General features: G+C 42.7%; 1 protein-coding gene across 6 annotated transcripts in view; it reads left to right on the plus strand.

Moving 5' to 3' along the window:
• DOK4 (docking protein 4) overlaps window positions 1-25,078 on the plus strand; it is a 186,884-nt gene that overhangs the window by 124,457 nt on the left and 37,349 nt on the right. For all 6 annotated transcript variants that reach the window (XR_003857752.1, XR_003857753.1, XM_029608929.1 and 3 more), the window contains 3 exons: window positions 7,146-7,260; window positions 7,699-7,818; window positions 13,500-13,689. Coding sequence is in view for 4 of the 6 variants with exons in the window: in XM_029608929.1 (XP_029464789.1) it covers window positions 7,146-7,260; window positions 7,699-7,818; window positions 13,500-13,689 (425 nt within the window). In the remaining 2 variants the exon portion in view is untranslated. The remainder of the gene's footprint in view (window positions 1-7,145; window positions 7,261-7,698; window positions 7,819-13,499; window positions 13,690-25,078) is intronic.

The following is a 25,078-nucleotide window of genomic DNA, read 5'->3' on the forward strand; positions in this document are numbered from 1 at the left end:
ACAAGGATAAGTTGGTTAATATAAAGTGTCTGGATTTTCAGAAGGTATTTGACAAAGACCCTCATGAGACTCATTAGAGTCATGGGGTAGGAGGCAATGTCCTATTGTGGACTGTAAGTGGTTAAAAGATTGGAAACAGAATAGGACTGAATGGTCATTTCTCTCAATGGAGACAAGTAAATTGTGGTGTACTCCAGGGAGCTCTACTGGGACCAGTGCTTTTTAATATATTTATAAATTATCTGGAAAAGTGAGCAGGTGAGCTGATCAGATTTGTAGATGGCACAAAATTATTCAAAGCAGTAAATCACAAGCCGATTGTGAGGAACTGCAAGGGGACTTTGCAAGACTAAGGGATTGGGTGTCTAGATGGCAGATGAAACTTTATGTGGACAAGTGCAAAGTGCGGCATGAAGGGAAGAATGATCCAAACTATGCCAGATTCCATAGTATTGAGCAATACTTTGAAATCCCTGGCTCATTTTGTAGCAGCGGTCAAAAAACCAAATAAAATATTAGGTATGAGGAAAGGAATGGAAAATAAAATGGAAGATATCATAATGCCTCTGTATCAATCCATGATTTTGAGTATTGTGTGCAGTTCTGGTCTTTGCATTTCAAAAAGATCTAGCAGAACTAGAAAAGATAGAGAAGGTTGATGTTATATCAGTCAGCCACCCCTGTGATTATGTAGATGGCAAAGTAATTAGATGATAAAGGGAATGGAACGGTTTCCCTATGAGGAAAGAAAAAACAGGTTAGGGCTGGAGAAGAGACAGCTGAGAGGAGATATTATAGAGGTCTATATAATCATGATTGGAGTGGAACAGGGAAATAGGAAATGGTTATATAACCCTTTCCAGTAGTACTAGGACAAGGAGACACTCCATGAAGCTAGTAGATAGAACATTTCAAACAAATCAGAGAAATATTATTTTAACTATTAAACAGTAAAATTTGTTACTAATGGATGTGATAAAATCAGTTAGCATAGCTGAGCTTAAAAAGGATTTAGACGAGTTCCCAGAGGAATAGTCTATAAACCATTATTAGCTATGTAGACTTGGGAAAGCCACTGCTTCTCCTGGTTATAAGTAAGAAGGAATGGATTTGTTCTTTGGGATCCTGCAGGGTGCATGTGACCTGGATTGACCAATGTCTGCGAGAGGATCCTGGGCTTGATGGATCTTTGATCTGACCCAGTATGGCATTTCTCTCCTCTTCTATAGGGCTTAGGATGTGAGAAATGTTGTTATTCATGTAAGCTGGAGAAATAAACGTCTTAAACTGTGCTTTTTCTACCTTCAGGAGATAATAAACACGCCTGATATATCGCAGCTTGGCCAGTGGAGCTAGAGTCCAGTCACCTGATGAGAAGGACAACTCTGAAGCCTTCTTGCAGGAGAATATTTTTCCCATGGTAAAGAGTCCCTGCCTGATGAGAATGAGCTGCTGGAGTCTCATAGCTCAGAAATCCTCAGCAGCTGCTGAGAACTTCACTGCTTAGGAATTCATAGCAGCAGAAGGGAGACACTGGGTGAGGGCAGAGGTGAGAAACCTCCAGAGGAAGTCAAGGCACCAGAAGAGCTGAGCATAGGTGAACACTCAGAGGTCCGTATTTAGCCACTGTGCAGCTTTGCTAGTTAGCCAGATACACGTATCCAGTTTATCAGTACTGTATATTCAGCTGTCTGAAAGTTAGACAGATAACTTTATCCGGCTAACTTTAGGACAACTCTACGGGCTGATCAGAGTTAGCCAGATAAGTCATCTGGCTAAATGTGAACATCAGCTCCTCCAAGTTAACGCTCCTAACTTATCCAGATAAATTCTAGCCACATAACTTATTTTCCGGCTTGAATTTAGCCAGGAAAGTGCCTACATTTTCATTTTGCCAGCTAACGTCTCAGCCAGCGAAATGCTTTTGAATACGGACCTCAAAATCATCACCTGGCATGATTCTATCCTTCCTGAACTGAGGGGGTGCCTAATGAATCCCATGCTGACTTTACTCATCAGATTAGCAGAATGACTGATTCCTGGAATACCTCACTCAGCAATGGGGGGAACCAAAGAGGCCTACCAGACCCTATCTCAGATCAGCTCCCTCTCAGCTGGCAATGCATCTCCGTCTCCGTAGGACTGACCCTTGGCCTGCTCCTGCCTCACACTGTAGTAGGGATACTGCCAGAGCCTTTAAAGACAGCATGGCTGAGCTAACTCCACTGTTAAGCAGTTCCAGAGTTGAAAGAGCAAGAATGCCTTCAAAAGTGGTGGGCCCATGATAAAACCTATAATTGTAACAAATATTCTGTCACTATATTTTTTCCAATATTTTTTATGTTCTGAGAATATGTGAATATCAATGAATAAATATCATATAATCTCATTAAAATGTTGAAGGCTCAATCTGTTTTTTAAGATAGATTGTAGCATTCTGAGTGTTTGAATAATCTCCAGAATTTGTTCAGATTCAGAATCATTATCTTTAGACTCATCGCTGTGCTCCCTCTCAGGCAGAGATATTCTCTGTTGCCTTGCCGTATATGCAGAATACAATGAAAATCTTACAAATCTTTGCAGGGTTTTATAATGTGCCACCAGACTTACCTGAGTCAAAACACAGAGTGATATATAAAAAAATATGTAAAATTTATAATTTGTGTTTATCACAAAGTATCAAAATATACAGATATATGAGTTGTCAAACAGTAATAGGGTATCCACTAGCTTCAGTCTAAAATAATTCACATACATTCATCACCATTCACACTCACACATACAAAACACATAAAGATATTACAAAAAGACTGTCTCCCAACTTGTTTCACTTAGCAAAGCTTCTTCAGGGGAAAGTCCACAAATCATATCGCGATATAGAAATAGTGGATACAATTCTATATTTCAAATCTTGATCGCAGAACACATCTTCACTTGAAGAAAATCATAGTTGAAATCATTGTTCTTATTTATTTCTCATACAATATGACATCCCATTTATTCTGAAAAATTAAACATAATTTAAATGTCATAAATATATCATCTCTATTAATATCTAAAACCACAAAATTCAAAAATTAAATTAAAAAAACAAAACAAACCTCCTTGTTGTATACAAACTTATACTCCTCCTCTGTACATGTTCAAATTAAACTAAAGAAACATCTCCAGTGTGTCCTGAATAAATCTAACATTCAGAAGTTCCATTGAAAGCCAGAGAAAATAACAAAAAACAAAATATAAATACAAAAAACAATAAAAAATTTGCCGCAAAACATTGTTCAAGAAAGATTCAACCCTACCAAAGAATAATGAAAATCCACCGTAGAAAAGCTCACCACAAAGGGATCGCCATCTTGGTTAGTGCAACAGGTGTTTCATGCTGCCAATAGGAATATATACACCAAAATGGAACCAATCAGGATCGTAAACCATTCAAAACTACAGACAACATCCAATCAGTTTTATCATTTAAACTGCCCGGGGCTATGGTCTTTAAATTGAAGATCCAAAGCTGCTCAGCCCTTAATAGCATGTTATTAATATGCCCACCACGACTATTGGTTATATGCTGTAAAACAAAGAATCGCAGATCATCAACAGAATGTTGGCATTTGGTGCAGTATTTTACTGGACTGCAACAATCTCTGATCTTTTCCTTTAAGAGTTCTCATAATTTACTTGATATTTTCATTTTGATCCACTCAGATGTGTTTTCCCCCACCGAATGTGATGTCATCTTTTGGACATTTCCCGTGTAATGGTTGTGCTGTCTGCAAATTATCGCTGTCCTTTTTTTTTTTGTACATCCTGTTTCTGGTAAGAGGTTTTGGGGGTTTTTTTGAGGACATTAATAACATGTGATACTGCTTCAGTTGTGTATATAATCCAGTGTCCCTGTACTTTGTTTTATGTGACACCAAGCGACAAAAACTGTGGTACAGTGGTGTATATTCAGATAAATGCAATGAAAGAAACACCCACATAAAAAGAGCTGGATCTGTAATTATTGCTTAGTTGTGGATACCTCATATATTTCACTCGGGCTTTACTTAAAATGCCTCAAAGTAAAGGTGTGCAGTTTATTTATATACTGCTTTGCATGTCATTGGAAAACTTTTTGCGACTATGCTTCACCATCTTTTATAATCATCGGTAACCACTTATTTTAAAGCAATCATAGTTATGCAGAAGGCAGAAATAATTTAAACTTATCTTGACAGTTTGAAAGAACACCAGCCCAACCCGACACGGTACGTGTTTCAATGGCTTCTTCAGGGGTGGGAAGGGAATGCGGTGTCTGAAATTATAAACAAATAATTTAATTTAGTTAAACTTATCTTTTAAAGGATGACATCAACCATCTCACATGGTTCATCTATCAAGTTACTTTAGATCACTGTCTTTCTGCATGAAAAATGCTGGTAATGGCTTCAGCTCGAATTCTGATAGCAACCCGCCATTAGTTCTTTATTATATGTGGGCAAGAAGGTAAGGAAAGTTAGGATACATATTATGGAGCACTTCAGCAGGCTCCGCAATTTGGTTGCCAGTGCCCCATTAGTTGAACATTGGTGACAACGTCAACATTCTGTTGATGATCTTCGATTCTTCGTTTTACAGCATATAACCAATTGACGTGGTGGGCATATTAATAAGATGCTATTAAGGGCTGAGCAGCATTAGATCTTCAATTTAAAGACCATAGCCCTGGGTGGTTTAAATGATCAAATTGAAAGTGTTCACCAGACTTAACTAGGCATCTAAATCATGTTTTTAAGATAACAAAAGTCCTTTTGATCATGGTATAGTGAGTGCATGAATGCCATTATAATGTTTCTGTCCAATTGTTTGAGGATAAGAAATTGGAGTCAGTCAGTTTTTGAGGGGATAGTCATGGTCACCTGTGGGGGAGAAAACAGATATGAGTTGAGTACAGGAGGGGAGCATGGTTTTTATAAAAGGAGGGAAATGAAGACAGGAAAGTATGAATGGTAATAGGTGGGCAAAGACTAAGAACATTGTAAGATAATTAAATTGAAAGCTCATACTTAGCTACAGACCATCTACTCCATATAGCATGAAAATGAAGAAATCGTGACAAAAGCAGGAGTTCTTTAGCTAGCTTATCAATAATGAGACCTTTGACATTTCACACCACCTGCATATTGAAGGAGTGGAAAGATTTCCTGTTTCTGTCATTCCTTTCAGTTCCACCTGGTGACCTGCATTCAATATGAGTGCAATCAATTGTTCCCAAGACTGAAGGAAAATTAGCTATTTCATTAAAGTTTCTCATGGTTTTCTGTCAAAGCTGTGTTTCATGAGGAAAATAAATACTGTATATTTCATGATTTGTTCTGAGAAGAACATCAAGAAACTGTTCAATAGAGTGAGAAGTAGCTGACTGGTAAATTCCTATGATATTCTCATCCGTGGTTTGCCAGCTTTCTATAGGTAAGAAAGCGAAGCCATTGATGACTTTTAAATTCACAGGCAAGGCAAGGCATGACTTTTCAGGGCTGAACTCTCCAAATCCTCTGTTAATTCCTGTCAGAAATGTAAAATAGTTTGCTTGTCAGATCAACATCTAAGGAATATGTGCTTACCAGAAACATCCAGATAGCATATTGTGGCCTATAAACCTTCTCTGAATGATATCTCCTCCTCCTCCTCCTCTGCTGCCCTGATGCATAAGTCTCAGCGCTCATAAGTGGGCAATCGTTATGAAAGCCCAGATTCCACCATTCACCTCACTACTAGCCAAGACGTCAGAGGAAAACTGTTTACTTGCACTTACCTAGCTAAATACTTGGTGCAAAAGAACATGAGTAGGTGAGATGACATATGTGCATAGTCCATAGTGAAAATTTGATGCACACGCACGCTTTTCAAACACAAACTCCATATTCTTCCTGTTTGTGCCTGAAGACTTGGTCCTGCATCCGTCTTGCTCTTTGAAGATCAGCTACATGCAGATTACAGGTAAGTGCAGACATAAGCCTTATTTTTTCCGCCCCATAGGTCTTTTGAAAATGTACCCTTGTATGTATCATGATGGCGCCCATAATAATGGGTAAATAGGAGGAGCTTTAGATACTAATATCCTTTCAGGGCTGAAATATAACTCTGAACCAAAATGAGGGAACATACGGTAATACTTTGGTTGGATTTAAGTGCCAAGTAAATTCTGCCCACAGATGTGCTCATGCTGCTGCTTTAAATAAGAAGGGACCTTGCCTGGTTTGGCTCACCTGAAATCCAGAGCTATCTGTGCTATTGGGAACTGGAAATGTCATTTCCTGTTTTGAAAAAATTAGGATTGCCGACTGGCTTTAAGTTACGTGGCTCAGGCTGCTCCAGCCCTGAGTTTACCCCACTGCATGCTAGAGAAAAGCAGGATTGCACGTTCATGAAGGCAAAGCTAAAAGGAAGACATGGAAGCAAGAAAATAGCAGATAAAGGGGGCGGTTCACAGAACGATGCAGGTAGGGTGCAAAGCCCCACCGGGTGCTCTTTACCAATCAATTTTTGCACCTTTGAAAACTGCTCAAGGGAAAAAGTGCCACAGAGAGATGCACCTGCTTTTTCTGGCCAAACTCATGCGCGGTTTTGAAAATACAAAACTAGGCCCATTGTTGCTTCCCCGAGCCTAAGCCCTTCCTGGGAGTGCCTGCACAAAAGTGTGGCTAAACGTAGGCCTGCTGCTTTACATTCATGATGGGCAGATTTCAGAGAGCCCTTTTACCTGAACAGAGAGCTTTTGGATTTTGATTTTTAGGATTTGAGATTTAATCACTTGCTTTTTCCAAATCGAGCTCGAGGCACTTGGCCCACTCTGTGGTGTTTGAGATGAGCATAAACTTGCTACAATGTAAAATCAGAGGGGGAATTTAGCAATGAATCAGAGGTACTGCATTCTGGTCGATGGAACATCTCACCCAGGTCAACCCAGCCAGGCTAATCAGTCCTGAATTTGCCCTTTTACATGCATGTACATGCACCGCCTGCTTTTACTAGGGAAATCAGAACTACAATTCCATGCATGCTGTGGGGCAAAACCTGGACTGGATCAGTCTGCCCAGCTGGATCTGGATGAGGTGACAACCCTGGAAAGATGTTAGTAACCAAGATATTTCTCCCAGGTCACGGAGATCAGTAATGTGAAGAGCATCACACGGCTCCCAAAGGAGACCAAGCGACAGGCGGTGGCAATTACATTTGGCGATGATTCGGCCAGGACTTTCACTTGCGACTCAGGTAGGGGATTTCTGCAAAGAGCTTACACCTCAGCAATAGGTATCACCCTTTCTGGGATCAGATGGCAATTCAGCCTCTGCTGTAGTCACTCCAGGGCTTTATCTGACACAGCTTTGCTAGGGCTTCCTTGCACTTCCTAATGGGGGCCATGGCTGAGGTACAAGAGTCTTTATGATGCCTGGAAGAAGACGTGGCCAAGAAACCTCTCATTCTTACTATGGAGTAAGCAGTGGACATTTTATTTCATTTTATGCTGTGATTTTGATTCGGTTTGGAGAGCTTCTTCGGATGCCACAAGGCATTGGGGAGGGAAAGCAGAGCCATGAGGAGGTAAAGTGATGTAACATGCACTATAGATAAGAATGAAGGGATTGTCTGTCAGGGCGGTATCAGACGAGCTTTTTCAGCATATCACAGGATCTTCTCTCCTGTCTGCAGAGCTGGAGGCAGAAGAATGGTACAAGACTCTGTCCATTGAGTGCCTGGGAACGCGAATGAATGACATCAGCTTGGGGGAGCCGGACCTCTTAACCCCAGGGATGCAGTGTGAGCAAACAGGTGAGTCGGACTCACTCTGTACAGGAGAAGAACCACACAGTGGGATCTGGTATTGTGGAATTCATGCAGTGACACCTCTCAGAAAAGAACAGACTTATATTTGGGACAGAAGCCCTTTTTTTTTTTTTTCAGTATATGGGTTGTTTTTGGCTGGAATATACTACTGCTGCTACTTATCATTTCTATAATGTTTCTAGATGTACACATCACTGCACAAATACACCTAAGAGACAGCCCGTGCTCCCTAGATCTTACAGTCTGGTCAAGAGAAACATAGCGTGCAAAAGAGTCTGTGGGAAATTTTATTCTGAAAATGGTTAAAACCAACACTGTGACCAGGAGATTCAGGGGTTAAGATTTAAAAGCAACCTAAAAAAGACTGGATTTGAATAAGGCCAGACAGAGGGGCATAATGTGCCAACTCATGAAGCCTGTTCCACTATAAGTGTATTCCTTAGAGCGTGGGGGCTTTCCTTGAAATATGAATATATTCCTTGAGAAGGGAGGAGCCCTCCATCTGCTGACTCATTGCATGACCTACCTCTTACTGCATGGCCTCGAGCAGAAATCTTCCCATTCACCACATATTGCATGACCCTGCGCAAGTAACTTCGTCTTCTCCTTTTAAACGTTAGGGCAAACCAGGGGCACGTTGGACTGCCTGGGTGTGGGGAGACTTCAGTAGGCTGATGGATGCGTTGGCAGGAGCCAGGGATAAATTAGAGTGAGGCAAGTGGGCAGCCACTCATAGTATGAAACCTTGGGGGGGGGGGGGGCAGAAACATAGGGCCAAAGAGCAGTGCAGCCACCCCAGCCTCCTCAGCTGAAATGGCTGATATCAGAATAAGGGAGCCAGGGCAGGTGTGACTTTTCTCCTTCCCCCGATCCAGCCAGTGCTCACTCTTCTCACCCACCAGTCCTCTCACTTTCTATCCCTTCTTCTCCTAAACTGGTTAGGAGGGTGGACCTTCCCTATGTTGTATGGTATTGAGTACATTGATGATGTTATTCAAATGATGAATATTATTCTCTGAATGATAGTCACTAATCACTTGCTGCCAACTGGACATTTTCCAGAGCTTTCTAGGAAAAGTTTGAAACACTTCTGGGCATACAGTTTGTTTTTTTTTCCTTTTGCAAGGCAAACCAGAATTTTTATTTTCAAGAGCAGGCCCCCACTCCGTGTTGATGTAAGACTTTTATTTGCAAGTTTCTTACCTTTGTGTATTTCTTTCAGCAAGAACTGTGCTTTAGAAATTGTTTTTTCTCCTAGTAGCTTCCTAGTTAGATGCTAGGATTGGTGGGCCTTGAAGCAGTGGCCTGGCTCCCTGGGAGGCAGGGGCTTTGCCATTTGACCCACTGGTGGCACTGATAAAAGTAAGCTGATACAAATGAGAAGGCCTAACACCTAACCTGCTGGCAGAACCAGTAATCCCGCCCCGAGGTACAGGATTGGTTCTCAGGAACAGAAAAGAGGTTGCTGGGAACAGGGAAGTTGTTCCCAGCAGCTTGAGAGCTGTTGAGCCACTGTGGAGTCCAGATACCAAAAGGACTGTTGTAATTGAAGTTGGCCTGTTTGTGAACATGAATTACTTTGGATTAGAATGGAACTGCTATTGGTCTTGTATGGGTTATAACCTCCGCTCTAGATGAGCTTGCGTGAACATTATATAAGAGAATCTGTATGCTTGTGTTGCTGTTCTTGTGTTTAAATAAAGACATCATTGAACCATGAAAATGACTGTGTTCTGATACCATCTGACTCAAATTCCGACATCAGGTTCTGTGGCAACTTAAAGTTTTATTGATTCTATCAGTGAAGCTGCCAATAAGCTGAGACTCCATGTGACCAACTTTTTTTTTTCTTCTTCTTTTCCGAGTAACAAATTAATTCTTTTGCATCAACTGTTTTTCATACAATGCCAGAGAATTCAAATTCAACCTCACTTACTTCAACTGCAGAATCCATGAGCTCCTGGCACTAGTAACATGTCCACCATATACTAAATTTCATCAATAGTGGGATGGTGGTGTATATTTCCTAAGTTCCTGCCTAGGATTTTGATGGCTTTCAACCATGCTTCTTACATTTTTCCCAAGGCCACATTCCGATATCAGGAAGGACATAGCAGATCCAGTATGTATCCTTCACATGCTCAAGCTGGTTTGACTTGAGAAGTGCATGTCAAGGCTATGGCTGCATTTGTAGGCCATCTCAATTCAACCTCAATTGAAAACAGCGACATAGAGCTCAGTTCATACATTCAGTTCTCATTAGTGCATAGACACACAACACCAACTTGGCAGCAGCTTGGGGCAATCTATTCTCCAGAACGTTCTTTTTAGGGTTACAGCCCTACCACGGCCCTCCCTCCTCCCCCAGGTCCTATTTTTATAATTTCAGATTCTCTTCCTTTAAAAAAAACAAAACAATAGTCCAAATCCACCAAAAACAAGTGAACACACTTTAATGGTGTTATATATTGTTACTCTTCCCCTCCCTCCCACTTTCATTAAAGACAGCACTTAAACTATGGAGTTTCATGTGTGTGCTTCATGATCAGGGGTGGATTGACCTATCGGGGGATCAAGCTTCCCCCGGTGGGCCAGTCTAGCTGGTCACGTGGTCTCGACCGCGTGGCCCATCCTCAGCCCAGCCTCAGCGCCTCCCAGCCAGCCCCTGCCGGAGACCAAGCCGGCAGGGGCCAAAGAAATACAAATCGAGGCCGGTGGAGGCCAAAGAAAAGAAGATCAGCCAGCGTGGGCCGAAGAAATGAAGATGGGAACCTCCCAGCCAGCCCCCGCCGGAGAAATTAAAATCGAGGCCGGCGGAGGCTGAAGAAAAGATTGGCCGGCCCGGTGCCTCCCAGACAGCCCCCACGGGAGACCAAGCCCATGAAAAAATGAAGATGGGCGCCACTCAGCCAGCCCCCACTGGAGACCAAGCGGCGGGGGCCAAAGAAATAAAAATCATGGCGGCAGAGGCCGAAGAAAAGAAGATGGGCCGGCCCGGCGCCTCCCAGACAGCCCCCGTGGGAGACCAAGCCCGCGAGGGCCGAAAAAATGAAGATGGGCAGGGGCCAAGCGGCGGGGGCCGAAGAAATAAAAATCATGGCTGGCGGGGGAGAAAAAATGAAGATGGGCGCCGGCAGGGGCCAAAGAAGTGAACACCAGTGCTGCTAGCCGCCGCCAGAGACCAGCTGTTCAGCTGGGGGCCTTAGATCGGCAGAGTGCTTCTGTGTGTGTGTGTGTATTTGAGAAAGGAATGGTACTTCTGTGTGTGTGTGTGTGTGTGTGTGTGTGTGTGTGTGTGAGAAAGGAATGGTGTGTGTGTGAGAGAGAGAGAGAGAAAGGAATGGTGCTTGTGTGAGTCAATGCGTGTGTGCGAGAGAGAGAGATGGAGCATGTTTTTGGCTGGCTTGTGACTGTGAGAGAGAGGGCATGTGTGTGATTGAAATCCTGTGTGTAAGTAAGGGGAGCGAGAGCATTGTGTGATTGAAATCCTGTGTGTAAATAAGGGGAGCGAGAGCACTGTGTGATTGAGAGAGACTGGCCAGAGAGGTGACATGTGTATGTGTGAGACTGATGAGGGAGATGACTGGTATGTGTGTGCTTCTGTGTGTGAGAGAGAGATACTGGTTGGGGAGATGATTATGTGAGAGACAGAAACTGGTCTTGAGGGTGTGACACGTGTGTGTGTGTTTGTGTGTGTGTGTGAGAGAGAGAGAGAGGAGACTGGTTGTGGTCCCTAAGGAAGAGGACCATGAGGACAACTTCAGCAGCTACTGCTGCTTCTGGTGTGGCCTGCAAGGGAAAGAAGTAGGAGAACTGCTGGAGAGGGTAAGTAAAGGTGGCTTTTTAAGTTCATTTTTCTTGACTGACTGCCATTTTAATTATTGGGTAGTATGTGCTGTGTCTGCTGTTTGAAATATTTTATTGGTGTTTGGTAAAGGTTTCAAAATTTGCTTGAGTCTTTAATTATTGGATATTCTATTCATCAGCTGTTTTAAAATTATTTTATTAGTATGATTTTATAATTATGATTCATGATTTATATATCTTGATTTTATTGATTGTTTCATGAAGAATGGTGACATTTTTGTTTTTCCATTGTTGCACTTTATAGAGTCTGGCATGATACATTTTACAGTTCAGTTTTTGTCTGCACATTTCTATTTATACTTTATGTGGCTTTATTATGTATTTGGTGAGAGTTTGTATTCTGCATGCAAAGACTGAGATGAAGCATTCATTTAGCCTGTGGTTTCTCTGTAGGGATCTGTAGTAGCTTGGCCTGTTCTATTTTCCTGATAGGAGGTGTATTGATATTTTAGATTCTGGTGTAATATTTGTGGTATTCTTTTTCATAGGTGGGGTTGTTATTCTTTGAGTTTTGGCAAATAGTACTGTGTTGATACAGGAGGACCATGCCAAAATATAGGGGTGTGTACATATATATGTAAATTATATATGTGAATTATATTGTATATGTAATTGGGTACCCATGGGCCAGTAAGGAGAAAAATCCCCCGGGCCACTATTTTTCCTCAATCCGCCCCTGTTCATGATTCACCTTATTTTATTTATTTAGTTCACTTTTTTATACCGGTATTCAAAAAAGATATCATATTGGTGTACATATTAAAAACAGCATTTGAAGTAAAATATATTAACATTAATCAAAACATCTAAAGCAAATAAAATAAATAATTAATAACATCCCTAAAATTAACCACACATTACTACCATTACTCTTTCCACTAATACTAAAATGTAAAAGGAACAGGAGGGGAAAGGATAAGAGGAAAGACTCTTAATTAAGAAAGGCTTGCTCGAACAGCCAGGTTTTTAACTTTTTTTTTAAAGTGATGGGCTGTGACTCCAGTCTTAGCTCGGTGGGTAAGTTGTTCCAAATTTTTGGGCCAGCCAGTGAAAGTGCTCGATCTCGAAGAGAGTTAAGATGTGCAAGTCTGGGTGAAGGTATCGATAATAAAGCTTTGCCAGATGAACGTAGGTTGCATTCTGGTGTATGAATGTGCAAGGCAGAATTTAACCATTCTATTTTTTCTCCATATAAAGCTTTGTGTATCATAGATAGACATTTAAACTGAATTCTATAGAAAATTGGAAGCCAATGAAGTTCTTTAAGAACAGGCGTGATGTGGTCGTGCTTTTTACTACCGGTTAAAAGACGGGCCGCCGAGTTCTGCAAGAGCTGCAAAGGACGGATTGTTGAAATGGGAAGTACCAACAATAGGACGTTGCAGTAATCAATTTTCGAAAATAAAAGGGCTTGAAGTACATTCCTAAAATCATTTTTATACAACAAATGTTTTAACCTTTTTAAAATCTGTAACTTATAAGAAAAAGCAAAGTAATGCACATAAAAGATGCGTTCATTGAAAATCACTAATCATGCATTCCTTCCCACCTCCCCTTCTGGAACCGAGCTACAGAAGCATGGAAGCTAATGCTCGTGTGCAGAAGTGTTTCAAACGTTTCCTGTAAAGCCCTGGACGTTGTCTAACTGGCCTCGCGCGTCAGTGACATCGCCCGTATCAGTGACTGGTGAATCCTTTCTCTCGAAAGATAAGGAGCTTTGCTTTGTTATACTGAGATTTAATATTGTGTACCTGATGTAGTGCACTGTGTCCTGACGGTCCCCTCTTTTCTCCTTGCAGAACGCTTCAACGTCTTCCTCATGCCCTGCCCGAACTTGGATGTATATGGAGAATGCAAGCTGCAGATCACCCACGAAAACATCTACCTCTGGGACATGCACAATCCCTGCACTAAGCTAGCGTCCTGGCCCCTGTGTTCCCTCCGCCGCTATGGCCGTGATGCCACGCGCTTCACCTTTGAAGCTGGCCGGTATGACTAATGAAATATTTCCTTCGCCATCCCAGCTCCCGTTCTAAGATCCGTGCTGTGTCCATCACAGCTCCAAATAAGCAGCTTCAGGCTGCTGCTGAGCCTGTGGCGATCTGAGCGCTCATAAGACAAAAAGCCAGACAACCCCAGCAAGCCGCACTCATTATTCCCCATTCTGGGCCTTGGCACATAAGATCCCCACATGAATTTATAGCACTTAAGCATGTTTGGGGGGAGGGGGGTGCAATTTTCAAACTGTGCATTTTGGAGCAAAGTCTGTAGGCACTTTTTACTTACAGACTTTGTCCCACGTTTCAAAGCAAGCATGGGCTCACATTTTAGCTTTGAAACTTGCCGCTGGTACAAGCTAACCCTGGACATTTACACCGGTTGGGTACCGTTTTCATTGAAAATAATGCATGTAGAGTTAAAAATGCAACCTGCACGCGCTGTTTCCCTACGCTCCACCAAAACACGCCTCCTGTTTATGTGGCTTAAAGTGCGCATGTTGTGGGACAACTGGGTACTTTTTTCAGATGAGCAATTTAAGCAGGTAAGACACCTTTTGCCAGTGGAAATGCCTTTAAACAGTTCCCTTTTAAAGGATGGGGTGGTGCAGAGGACTAACACTTTCATTTTTCAGTTAAAAAAAAAACTGTGGCCTTTACCTGGATTAGGTTACAATGAATTGAGTTGCTCGGTTCTCAGCCTATAATCAGTAGAAGCCCATTCTTTGTCTGCTGGTGTGTGTGTGTGTGTGTGTGTGTGTGTGTGTGCGCATATATATATGTATGTAAGTATGACTCAATACTGGACTAGCATGGGATGCTGCACGCAAAGTTTGAGGTGTATTAGAAAAGCTATGTCTGGGTCTCAGGACTGGAAAACTGGAAATAGAGGAGGCTGCTGCAGGTTAGGATTGAAGTGCATTGGCACAACTCTATGTGGGTCTCGATACCAGAACAACAGAGAGTGCTGCCGATCAGGAGTGAGGTGCATGGGCAGACGTGTCTGGGTCTCAGTACTGGAATAGCAAAGCATGTCACAGGGCAAAAGTAAGGTGCCTAGAAGAGTCGTGTGAGGGTCATGGTATTGGAATAGGAGGGGTTACTGCAAGGAAGGACTGAGATGCATGTATTGAAGAGCTTGCACATTTTCTGTCTGCACATTGCCTGGATTCTGACTTTGTACACCAGAATTTGTAGCATCGTATGTGTATATGGTTATTCCCTTGGACAATGTTGCATTATAATTTAGCAGAGCATGTAGCATGGGCAGTTTGTGTACACGAGATGTGGTTATTCCTTTAAATGTTGTTTGTGGATGCAGAAAGTGTACTGAAAAAGTAAACCTAGAACAGCTGCAAGGGTATATGAAATTCCGTCTGATGCCAGGAACGCAATCGCACTCCAAGAAAGGAGATTGTTCTCCTTGATGGCTCCATGGTGCTCTCTAGCTGTCTTTGTTACTGAATCTTATTTTTAGCATGGGATGGAGTGTTTCTCTGTGTTTGGTGGGTAGGTGTGCAATGTTGTTGTTGTACTGCGGTTTGACAGGATGTGTGACTTGGACGCGTGTGTCTGTATGTGCGCTTGTGTGCCTGGCCTGTTCTTCTCTCATGTGATATAAAGTGGAAGGTTGTGCTCTTTGTTCTATGATGAGGGGAGGTAGGAGTTTTTTCTGCTAGATCAGTGCTTCTCAAGCCAGTCCTCAGGACACATCCGGCCAGTCAGGTTTCCAGGATCTCCACCTCGAATATGCAGGAGAGAGATCTGCACGCACTGCTTCCACGGTATGCGAACTTATCTCCTGCATATTCATGGTGGATGTGCCGAAACCCTGACTGGCTGGGTGCGCGCTGAGGACTGGCTTGAGAAGCACTGTGCTAGAAAACGCTGTATTTGTTAAATAGGGGTACGTACAGTGCACAGCTGGCCTCCTGTGTAACACTCTGTTTCTTGCACATTTCTCATTATAGCCCAGACCATTGGGTCGTGCCCTCCCTTCCAGCAAAGAGAGACAGATCAAATTTAGACAGTCATATTTAAGCAGAGGGACTCGTCACATGCTGTGTAAGGCAGAGGAGGTGCCAGGTGAAGCACTGTGGCAACCCTTTCAGAAAGGCCAATAAAGCGAATCTTGGGTCTCTGTGAAGTGGCTCCGAATGTTTCTCTTTCCTGCCCACCGTACCTAGAACCTGCAGCAATTACTGCGGAGGGTCCAGTTTAAGGCCGTGCCCGCCGCTGCGGAGGGTAGACTTTGCAGCTTCTGCTTCTCTGCCGTTTCATCGCCAGCACCTCCGTGCCAGGGACCCTGTTTCTAGTGGCCACCGCTTTGCCCTGCCTGTCCATGCTGTCAGGGACCTTGGGGCGTTACCTCCACCTTCCTGCTGCCTTGGGGGGACCGCAGGTCTCACTGCTGCAGCTCCTCCTTCTGCTCTGCTGCTTTCTTCTCTTCGCTGGTGCTGAGGAGTGAGCCCTCTCGAGGAGGAGGCAGCATCTTTCACTCTGGAAAACCTGCTTGCATTGGAGAATTAGGAAAAAAAAGAAACACCTGAGTGGATCTGATGAGCGCCAGACTTGTGAAAGTTTTAATAATGCAGTAATTCTGGCCCCTTTGTTGGTGACCACATTCTGGCCTTTTTTATTTAGTCTGGTTGCTAGCCTGGGGCATTTGTACCCTGTAACCTCAGCTCAGCGATGCAGCACTTATCAGCACTGTGCCTTTAGCAAGCTGCTCCTGAAATGTATGGCCTTAAGGCTAGTACATGTTGCATGAGGTGCAAGCCTGAAATCAATCATTTAGAAACAGAATACAAAGCGGCCGTCTGCTAGTTATAGTCAGGATGCTAAGGTTAAAATGTGCTTGCTTCTTGATTGGCTGCACATACTGTATAAGGAGACTTAATGTCTTGCAGAGGCTCAAAATGTTCAATTGCCTGCCTTAGGTGCTTGATTGCCTGCGGAGGACGAAAATACATAAATGTTGACTTGCTGGTCTGCAAAGCTTAATTGTTTGCTTGTCCATAGAAGCATAAAATATCTGTTTGCTTATCGTAATCAGCTTAAGACGCTTGGCTTAGTCCCATAAAACAAAAAAGTTTGCTTGGCAATGTGCACAGAGTGTAAACATTTGCTTACTGATCTGCAAAAACGTAAATATTTGCTGTGTTAAGTGCGAAGCGTGAGCATCTACTTGCTTAGCCATAAAACTTAAATGTATAGATGCATGTATATAAACATGGGGATGAGACGTTTCAAAACCTTTACATGGATAGAGCTGTGCCTGTGTTCAGCTGAGTTGAGAGGAAGGGTTAGATGATGTAGACGGCATCTTCAAATCTTGATTTGGACTCTTCCCTGCAAAATTCCACCTGCACAAAAAGGAATTGCAGCCATTCACAGATAAGTTTCAGAGTGAAAGCATGGGTACAGCTTCCCTTTGAAACATTGGTGTAAAGCCCCTACTTTAAACATTGATCCAACGTGTATGTGTATGAGAGGATGGAGGGGGGTGAGAGAGAGAGAAAGCATGGGGGGGGGGGGGGGGGAGCCTGAGAGTGAGAGCCTGTGTGTGTGTAAGGAAGGAAGGGAAGAAGATAGGAGAGAGAAGAAAGCAGAAAGACAAAAGAGACCTTGAAAAAAGAATTAGGAAAAGACAGACAAGGGGAAAGTGAAAAAAAGACACCAGGGCCAACCAATTAGAAAAATGAAAAGTTCGGAAAGCAAAGGTTAAAAATAAATATGGAGTTTTTAGTGATTGGAATCTGCCATCTTTGGGAATATATATTTCTTATATTTTTGTATTTTGCTCTTCCATTGTTCAGCGTCTGGTTTCTCAGGCTTTCTATTTTGGATTTGTCTGCATGTTTCTGTTTCTGATTTGTAGACCCTTATATCTGTATTGGGTAAGGGTTGCTCTCTGTTCTGCCTGGGTATGACAGAAGTGCAGTATTTTAGCTAGCGGGTAGTTTCTCTGTAGGGATTTGTAGTAGTCTGGCTTGTTCTGTTCACCCAGTAGATAGGGCATTCGTATTCTAGGGCCGAGTACAGTATTTGTAATGCTGTTTTTTCATAAATAATGGTGCTGTTTGATTCCTAAGAGTTAGTGCTGGGATTGGATGGATTGGCAAGGTTCGGCAAGGTTCTAGGTGTCTTTTCTGTTTTGCAGGGTTTTGTGTTACATCACAAAATGTTTAGCAATGGAAAGATTTTGTTTTGCTGAGGTGATACCAGAATTTGAATATTTTTATTTTTGCATGTTGGGTTCTAATGTGAACTGTCCTAATTCTGCTCTGCACTCATTCTTATGATTATTGCTATTTTATTGTTGTTAGGATAATCTCTGCCTTTCTAGACAGAGGATTCATGAAAGAATACATTGATATTTATTTTATTACATGACTGATTGGATCTGATGTGTGTGTGTTCTTTGCTTTTTACATAATATTCTTGTGTATTAATAATCTGCAGTAAATATAAAATTAATACAGATTAATAAGGAATTTTTAATGTTGTTAAGTGCTTGAAATTATTAAGTTAAAATATTGTAAAGTTTCACTCATGATGCATACTACAGGCCGCTTAGCTTCACCTCAGTGGTGGGAAAATTAATGGAGACGCTGCTGAAAGAAAGGAAGCGAGGCAGTATGGATTCACCAGAGGAAGGTCCTGTCAGGCAAATCTGATTGATTTTTTTTGATTGGGTGACTATAAATAGATCAAGGAAGAGCACTCGATGTTATCTACTTGGATTTCAGCAAAGCTTTTGATACAGTCCTGCATAGGAGGCTTATGAACAAAATGAGAAGCTTGGGAGTGAGTGCCAAGGTGGTGGCATGGATTACAAACTGGTTGACCGATAGGAGACAGCATGTAATGGTAAATGGAGCCTACTCTGAAGAGAGAGCCGTATTAAGTGGAGTACCACAGGGATCAATATTGGGACCGGTTCTGTAAAGCAGGGGTCCCCAACCACCGGTCCGTGGACCAGGACCGGGCCGTTGTGGGTTTTTTGCCGGTCCGCGGCGCCGCCAAGCACCGGCAGTGTGTCATGTGCTCCTGGTCTCTCCTGCTGCTCTTCCTTCCCTGCTGCCGTTACCGCGGGGCTATCAGCACATTCAAGCCCAGTGGGAACGGCAGCGGTGCTAGAAGCTGTGGCACCTTTGGCTAGCCTTTTCTTCTTCCCACTCCTGCCCCCCCCCCCCCCGTGACCTGGAACAGGAAGTGATACACAGAGCGGTGCGCGGGAAGGAGAAAGGCTGTGCCGCGTGGAAAAGTAGCATCGGCGGCGGCAGCATCGGTCCCCGAGCAATCGAAGCAGCCGGTAATCGGGAAAGGAGACAGCAGCATGAGCCTCCCACGGCCGATGGGATTCTTCTTTCTTGGCCTGCGGGGGCTGGAGGAGGAGGCTGCTGCAGCTACCATTTGTGCTCGGGGAGGGGGGAGAGGAAGTGAGTGAGAGAAAGAGAGAGAAGCAGCCAGCCAGCCTGTGTGTGATTGAGAGCCTGTGTGTGATTGAGAGAAACCGGTCAGAGAGCTGATGTGTGTGTATATGTGAGAGACAATGAAAGTGACTGCTCAGGGAGATGACTGATGTGTATGCGTGTGAGAGAGAAAAAGCATGGAAGTGAGAAATCTGGGTATGTGAGAAAGCATGGGAGTAAGAAGCCTGGTGTTGGGGGGGGGGGGGGGGGTGGGTGAAAGAAAGCATAGGAGTGAGAAGCCTGATTATGAGAGAGAGAGCATGGGAGTGGGAAGCCTGTGTGTGTGTGTGTGCATGCATGAGAGAGAGAGCTGGTTGGTAAGGTGATGGTGTGTGTGAGAGAAAGAGACTGGTGTGTGTGAATATGAGAGAAAGAATGTGATTATGGGAATGAGAAGCCTGTGCATGTGAAGAGAGTGAACATGGGAGTGAGAAACCTGGGTGTATGTGTGAGACACAGCATGGGAGGGAGAAGCCTGTATATCTGAAAGAGAACATGGGAGTGGGAAGCCTGTGTGTGTGTGTGTATGCATGAGAGAGATCAGGTGACTGGTGTGTGTGTGTGTGTGTGTGTGTGTGTGTGTGTGTGTGTGAGAGAGAGAGAGAAAGAAAGTGATTATGGGAATGAGAAGCCTGTGCATGTGAAGAGTGAGCATGGGAGTGAGAAACCTGGGTGTGTGTGAGACACAGCATGGGAGTGAGAAGCCTGTATATCTGAAAGAGAACATGGGGGTGGGAAGCCTTTGTGTGTGTGAGAGAGAGAAAGAAAGTGATTATGGGAATGAGAAGCCTGTGCAGGTGGAGAGAACAAACATAGGAGTGAGAGATTGGTGAGTGTGTGTGTGTGTGTGTGTGTATGTGAGACAGAGAAATTGATTATGAGAGTGAGAAGTCCGTATATGTAAGTAGAACACGGGAGTGGGAAGCCTGTGTGTGTGTTTGGCATGAGAGAAACTGTTCAGGAAGGTGACTGGTGTGTGTGCCAAAGACTGTTTGGGAGGTGATTGGTGTGTGAGAGACAGAAACTGGTCATGGGGGCATGACTGGTATGGTGTGTGTGTGAGAGACATGGGCCCTAAGGAAGAGGACCATGAGTATAGAGCTTAGCCACTACTGCTGCTTCTGGTGTACGCCACAGCCTGCATGGAAGGGGAATAGGAGAGCTGCTGGAGGGGGGTAAGTAAAGGTGGCTTTTTAAGTTTATTTTTATTGATTGACTGCCATTTTAATTATGTGATGTCTGCTGTTTTGAAATATTTTATTGGTGTTTGGAGAATGTTTAATAGTTTTTATGAGTTTTTAATTGATGGATGTTATCCTGTTCATAGCTGTTTTGAAACATTTATTCTGCTTATTAGTATAGTTTTACAATTATTTCTGTGTGGGGATCTATAGCTGCTTGCTAGTTCTGTTTTCCTAATAAGAGGTGTATTGGTTTTTAGGGCCTGATTTAATATTTATAGTGTTGCCTTTTCATAGATAGGGTTGCTCCTGTTTGAGTGTATTCCATAATACAGGTGTAACTGTGTGCTGATTAGTTTATGTGCATTACTACAGATCCTGGGAGTATGTTAGGTCGGTTCTGTGTCTGTTACCGAGATGAAATATTTTACTAGCATGTAAGCATTTGTATCAGTCTTATTTGTTGTGTTTTCTCAAGAGGACATGCATTGGTGGTAAACTGCTGTCTTTTCATAAGTAGGGCTATTGAGCCTGGAAGTAGAAGGAGTTTGAGTTGCTGTTTCTGAGATGACACCAGAACCAGAATATCTTTTTTGTAGGGTGAGTTGTATGGGGAATGTCATAATTCTGCTTTACATCCATTATTTCCACCGCGACCCTACCACACGACCAGACCGGAGGACGCCCTCCGGTCTGGTCGTGTGGTAGGGTCGAACTTTAGGAAAGGGTATTTTGTTAGAAGATAACAAAATACTAGCCCCCTCTCAGTTTGGCTTCCATAAAGCCCGAAATACAGAAGCACTCTTAATCTCCCTAACAGACGCAATACTGTTGAATCTAGATAAAAAAACAGCCCGGTCTACTCATCCTCCTCGACCTATCGGCCGCTTTTGATACGGTAAACCACTCAACACTTCTGGATCGGCTATCTGACATAGGCATTAAAGGCAAGGCTCTCAGCTGGTTCAAATCTTTTCTACATAACAGATTTTACAAGGTCAGTGTCAACAATAACGAATCACACCCAGTCCGCTCTTCTCTGGGAGTCCCTCAAGGCTCATCCTTATCCCCCACCCTCTTCATCATTTATCTATTACCGCTTTGCCAGCTCCTCTCCAATCTAAAATTAACCCATTACATCTATGCAGACGATGTGCAAATATTCAATCCGGTTACGGAATCTTTACAAAAAACACTAGAATTCTGGAACAACTGCCTCCTAGCCATCAACAATCTGCTCATGAGCCTTAACTTAATCCTTAATTCCAACAAAACGGAATTACTCCTTGTTTCACAGGACAGTAACTATGCAATGTCCAACATACTCCCCACCAGCCAACCTTCATTCTCCTCTCAAGTCAGAAACCTCGGAGTCATCATGGACAATCAATTAAACCTAAAGAGATTTATTAATAACACCACGAAGGATGGCTTCTATAAATTACAAGTCCTTAAACGCCTCAGACCCCTCCTCCACTTCCAAGACTTCCGGTCAGTCCTACAAGCAATCATTTTCTCAAAAATTGACTATTGCAACTCCCTTCTACTCAGCCTCCCAGCTAACGCCATAAAACCATTACAAATACTTCAAAACGCTTCTGCCAGGATTCTGACTAAGTCTAACAAAAGAAATCATATTACCCCCATCTTAAGGAACCTACACTGGCTCCCAATCAAGTTTAGAATCTCGTACAAAGTTCTCACAATCATTCACAAATCTATACACAAGCTCATTCCACTGGAACTCAATATCCCTTTGCAACCACATATTCCTTCCAGACCGGCGAGAGCAGCTTATAGAGACACTCTCCTCGCCCCACCCATCAAAACCTCATTAAATAAACGATCTCTATCTACAGCAGGCCCCGCACAATGGAACTCTCTACCTCCAGAACTCCGGAAGGAACCTTGCCCAATCACCTTCAAGAAGAGACTCAAAACTTGGCTATTCGAACAAGCTTTTAATCCATACCAATAATCTCCCATCAAAGTGCACCATGCGGCGTGGCTCCCAAATACTTAGCCAGGTTTCAGTTATAGAATCTCATCACCTAATCGTAATCATTGTAATTTACTCCCCAGTTCCTTGAGCCAATTTTATTTTCCCTGTTCGATGTAATCGCATTCTTACATGCTTGTTAATGTTATAATGTAAACCGAAATGATATGTAACATTGCTACATGAATTTCGGTATATAAAAATGTTAAATAAATAAATAAATAAATTAATTAATTAATTATTGTGGGTCAGGAGGGGTCCTGTGGATGCAAACTGTACTTTTACATCTAGCCCCGTGACGATCATGGGTCAGTGTGTCATGCATGTCACATTCACATTATAAATGTCATAATTAAATAAGTATGCACTAAAATCCAACCCCCTCCATAACCCCACCCCCATATGACCAAAGCCCCACCCCTGCCCCACCCCCACCCCGCCCTGCTGGGCCATGGAAAAATGGTCTTGCTGGAAGCCAGTCCCTGGTGCAAAAAAGGTTGGGGACCACTGCTGTAAAGTATCTTTGTAAGCGACATTGTGGAAGGGATAGAAGGAAAAGTTTGTTTATTTGCAGATGATACCAAGATCTGAAACTGAGTGGACACGCTTGAAGGAGTAGAGAGAATGAAAAGTGATTTATGAAAACTTGAAGAGTGGTCAAAGATTTGGCAGCTGAGATTCAATACCAAGATGTGCAGCATCATGCATCTAGGATATGGTAATCCAAAAGAGCTGTATGTGATGGGGGGAAGTCTGATATGTACAGAACAAGAGCGGGATCTTGGGGTGATAGTGTCTGACGATCTGAAGATGGCAAAGCAATGTGACAAGGCAATAGCTAAAGCCAGAAGAATGCTGGGCTGCACAGAGAGAGGAATAACCAGTAAGAAAAAGGAGGTGGTGATGCCCTTGTACAGGTCCTTGGTGAGGCCTCACCTGGAGTATTGTGTTCAGTTCTGAAGCCTTTATTTCAAAAAGGATAGAGACAGGATGAAGGAGGACCAGAGAAGAACTACTAAATGGTGTGGGTCAGTATCAGAAAACCTATGGAGACAGACTGAAGGATATGAATATGTATACTCTGAAAGAGAGGAGGCGCAGAGGCGATATCTACAGACCTTCAAATACCTGAAAGGTTTTAATGATGTTCAAACATCAAACCTTTTCCTTTGGAAAGAAATCAGTAGATCTAGGGTCACGAAATGAAACTCCAGGGAGGACGACTCAGAACCAATGTCAGGAAATATTTCTTCACAGAGAGGGTGGGGGATGCCTGGAATGCCCTTCCGGAGGAGGTGGTAAAGACAAAAACAGTGAAAGAATTCAAAGGGGCATGGGATAAACACTGTGGATCCCTCAAGGCTAGAGGGTGGAAATCAAGAGAAGTGCATGGGGGTAGCTTGCTGATGTGACAGTTACTTCCCTTAACCAATAAGCCTTGATAGTGTTGATGCATCTCCATCATGTCTCTCTGCTTCAACGGCAGGGGGGAAAGGGGAATTGGATTCATACAGCAACCAATGAGGGTCCCAACTTTTACAGCCTGGGGAAACAAATAAGTATGGGGGGGGGGGGGGGGGGTAACTTGATGATGCAACGGTTACCTTAACCAATAAGCCTGATGCTTTGATGTAACTCCAATATTGTTCTCTCCTTCAATGGTGAGGCATAACGGGGAATTGGATTCAAACAGCAACCAACCTTGTCTTTTATGGTCTGGGAAATTGATAAGCATGGGGGTGACCTACATGATGCAGCAGATACTATACTTATGCTTATGCTTGCTGGCAGACTGGATGGACCATCATGTCTATGTTTCTGTGTTTCATAACAGCTGTTGCAGACTACTTAGAAATTCTTTGTCAGCGCACTCTGTGGCATTACTTATGGACAAGAGTATTACTAGTAGGACTCAGACCTGTATGCCTACTTCCCACCCATGTTAACCTTGGCCCACCCAAAAAAATCAGTTCTGGCTATGCCACTGGTATAGACAAAGAAGCAGACAATTTAGCTTTGTCAGTAAGCATATTTAAGATTGATATAGGTGAGCAAATAATCTATATTCATCCAAATAAGCAAATATTTACATTTTACAGTTCAACAAGCAAACATATAAGCTTGTAAATAACAAAGAAAATATTTAAGTGTGGCTCAGGTATGCTAAACTGTCAAGAATTTAACATTGTAAGTTCAGCTAAATATACATATATGAATATGTGGGATTCATATGCATTTGTTTTCTAATTCACGGGAGTACACAAAAAAATTGTATAAAATCTAATGAAGATATAACATATATTTTGGGATGTTTTTTGCCTATTATGATTAGAAACATTTCTACCTTTATGAACCCACCAAATGGGGTAGCGTGTGCTAAAAATCTCTGAATTGGCTTTTCATCCCTTTAAGACATGTAAAACCATATTCTTAAACACTTGTTAGAGGGTTTTCTAATTTTTCTGGATTATATAAAACAAGCTTAGATGTTTAACGCTTAACGGTGTGCATGGAAAAAAAATATTGTTTAATTTTGTTTGTTTCATGTGTTCATTTTGTTTTATTTATATTTTGGGAAGGGTTGTTTTTACAGTGCTCTGTTTGTAAGTAATCTATGCTAAAACATTTCAATGTGTGCTACTCAGATAAGTAAATCTTTAAGCACTTATAGAGAAATGCTAAAGAAAAGGGCAGCGTCTGGAAAAGCTCTGGACCCTAATGGTC

The sequence above is a fragment of the Rhinatrema bivittatum genome, chromosome 7 (genome assembly GCF_901001135.1).
Source record: "Rhinatrema bivittatum chromosome 7, aRhiBiv1.1, whole genome shotgun sequence".
NCBI lineage: Eukaryota > Metazoa > Chordata > Amphibia > Gymnophiona > Rhinatrematidae > Rhinatrema > Rhinatrema bivittatum.